The sequence below is a fragment of the Bos indicus x Bos taurus genome, chromosome 2 (assembly GCF_003369695.1).
Source record: "Bos indicus x Bos taurus breed Angus x Brahman F1 hybrid chromosome 2, Bos_hybrid_MaternalHap_v2.0, whole genome shotgun sequence".
In the NCBI taxonomy this organism is placed as follows: domain Eukaryota; kingdom Metazoa; phylum Chordata; class Mammalia; order Artiodactyla; family Bovidae; genus Bos; species Bos indicus x Bos taurus.
In genome coordinates, this window is record NC_040077.1 from 47,766,785 (window position 1) to 47,769,804 (window position 3,020).

Genomic DNA, 3,020 nt, shown 5'->3' on the forward strand with positions numbered 1-3,020 from the left:
AAGGAGAGATAAGAAAGCCTTCCTCAGTGATAAATGAAAAGAAATAGAGGAAAACAACAGAATGGGAAAGACTAGAGATCTCTTCAAGAAAATTAGAGATACCAAGGGAACATTTCATGCAAACATGGAGACAATAAAGGACAGAAATGCTATGGACCTAACAGAAGCAGAAGATATTAAAAAGATGTGGCAACAATATAAAGAACAACTATACAAAGAAGATCTTCATGATGCAGATAATCACGATGGTGTGATCACTGACCTAGAGACAGACATCCTGGAATGTGAAGTCAAGTGGGCCTTAGAAAGCATCACTACGAACAAAGCTAGTAGAGGTGATGGAATGCAGTTGAGCTATTTAAAATCCTGAAAGGCGATGCTGTGAAAGTGCTGCACTCAATATGCCAGCAAATTTGGAAAACTCAGCAGTGGCCACAGGACTGGAAAAGGTCAGTTTTCATTCCAATCCCAAAGAAAGGCAAAGCCAAAGAATGCTCAAACTACTGCACAATTGCACTCATCTCACACGCTAGTAAAGTGATGCTTAAAATTCTCCAAGCCAGGCTTCAGCAATCTGTGAACCATGAACTTTCAGATGTTCAAGCTGGTTTTAGAAAAGGCAGAGGAACCAGAGATGAAATTGCCAACATCCTCTGGATCATCGAAAAAGCAAGAGAGTTCCAGAAAAACATCTATTTCTGTTTTACTGACTATGCCAAAGCCTTTGACTGTGTGGATCACAATAAGCTGTGGAAAATTTTGAAAGAGATGGGAATACCAGACCACCTGACCTGCCTCTTGAGAAACCTGTATGCAGGTCAGGAAGCAACAGTTAGAACTGGACATGGAACAACAGACTGGCTCCAAATAGGAAAAGGAGTACGTCAAGGCTGTATATTGTCACCCTGCTTATTTAACTTATATGTAGAGTATATCATGAGAAACGCTGGGCTGGACGAAGCACAAGCTGGAATCAAGACTGCTGGGAGAAATACCAATAACCTCAGATATGCAGATGTCACCACCCTTATGGCAGAAAGTGAAGAGGAACTAAAAAGCCTCTTGATGAAAGTGAAAGAGGAGGCTGAAAAAGTTGGCTTAAAGCTCAACATTCAGAAAACTAAGATCATGGAATCTGGTCCCATCACTTCATGGGAAATAGATGGGGAAACAGTGTCAAACTTTATTTTTTTGGGCTCAAAAATCACTGCAGATGGTGATTGCAGCCATGAAACTAAAAGATGCTTACTCCTTGGAAGGAAAGTTATGACCAAGCTAGACAGCATATTAAAAAGCAGAGCCCCACTGGCTGCTCTGAAAAGCCATCTTTGCATTGTCTCCGGCTTCCCTGATTGCCGCAGCCACCTCCGCCGCGCGCCATCTCCGCCGCCGCGGGCTCCGGCAGCTTTACCGCCAGAGTCCTCCAACTCCCGCTTTTCTTCTCAGTCCGTTGCATCGGATCACCGGAGTGCCCCATCATGTCAGACGCGGCCGTGGACACCAGCTCCGAGATCACCACCAAGGACTTAAAGGAGAAGAAGGAAGTTGTGGAGGAGGCGGAGAATGGGAGAGAGGCACCTGCAAATGGGAATGCTAATGAGGAAAATGGGGAGCAGGAAGCAGACAACGAGGTAGACGAAGAAGAGGAGGAAGGTGGGGAGGAAGAGGAGGAGGAGGAAGGTGACGGTGAGGAAGAGGATGGAGATGAAGATGAGGAGGCCGAGGCAGCTACGGGCAAACGGGCAGCTGAAGATGACGAGGATAACGATGTGGATACCAAGAAGCAGAAGACTGATAAAGATGACTAGACAGCAAAAAAGGAAAAGTTAAACTTAAAAAAAAAAGGCCGCCGTGACCTATTCACCCTCCACTTCCCGTCTCAGAATCTATAAACGTGGTCACCTTCGAAAGTCCCACCCACCCGCCCCTGGCGGGCAGCGCCACCCACAGACGACAGCGCTCTCCACCAACCAACCAAAACCACAACGTGAATTTGCAACAGGGGAGGAAAAAAGAACCAAAACTTCTAAGGCCCTGCTTTTTTTCTTAAAGTACTTTAAAAAGGAAAATTTGTTTGTATTTTTTATTTACATTTTATATTTTTGTACATATTGTTACGGGTCAGCCATTTTTAATGATCTCGGATGACCAAACCAGCCTTCGGAGCGTTCTCTGTCCTACTCTGACTTTACTTGTGGTGTGACCATGTTCATTATAATCTCAAAGGAGAAAAAAAACCTTGTAAAAAAAGCAAAAACAACAACAACAAAAAAACAATCTTATTCCGAGCATTCCAGTAACTTTTTTTGTGTATGTACTTAGCTGTACTATAAGTAGTTGGTTTGTATGAGATGGTTAAAAAGGCCAAAGATAAAAGGTTTCTTTTTTTTCCTTTTTTTGTCTATGAAGTTGCTGTTTATTTTTTTGGCCTGTTTGATGTATGTGTGAAACAATGTTGTCCAACAATAAACCGGAATTTTATTTTGTTGAGTTGTTCTAAAAAAATAAATAAAAATAAAAAGCAGAGACATTACTTTGCCAACAAAGGTCTGTCTAGTCAAGGCTATGGTTTTTCCTGTGGTCATGTATGGATGTGAGAGTTGGACTATAAAGAAAGCTGAACGCCGAAAAATTGATGCTTTTGAACTGTTTTGTTGGAGAAGACTCTTTAGAGTCCTGTGGACTGCAAGGAGATCCAACCAGTCCATCCTAAAGGAGATCAGTCCTGGGTGTTCACTGGAAGGACTGATGTTGAAGCTGAAACTCCAATATTTGGCCACCTGATGTGAAGAGCTGACTCATTTGAAAAGACTCTGATGCTGGGAAAGATTGAGGACAGGAGGAGAAGGGGACAACAGAGGATAAGATGGTTGGATGGCACCACCGACTCAATGGACATGGGTTTGGGTGGACTCTGGGATTTGGTGATGGACAGGGAGGCCTGGTGTGCTGCGGTTCATGGGGTTCCAAAGATTTCACCACGACTGAGCTACTGAACTGAACTGAATTACTTTACAATA

At 43.3% G+C, this 3,020-nt stretch overlaps 1 protein-coding gene across 1 annotated transcript; it reads left to right on the forward strand.

Moving 5' to 3' along the window:
- Positions 1 to 1,349: 1,349 nt before the first annotated feature.
- Positions 1,350 to 2,485, forward strand: LOC113904343 (prothymosin alpha-like). The gene has a single exon (XM_027561342.1). The coding sequence runs from the start codon at positions 1,479 to 1,481 to the stop codon at positions 1,806 to 1,808; it is 330 nt and encodes a 109-aa protein (XP_027417143.1). The 5' UTR covers positions 1,350 to 1,478; the 3' UTR covers positions 1,809 to 2,485.
- Positions 2,486 to 3,020: the final 535 nt, after the last annotated feature.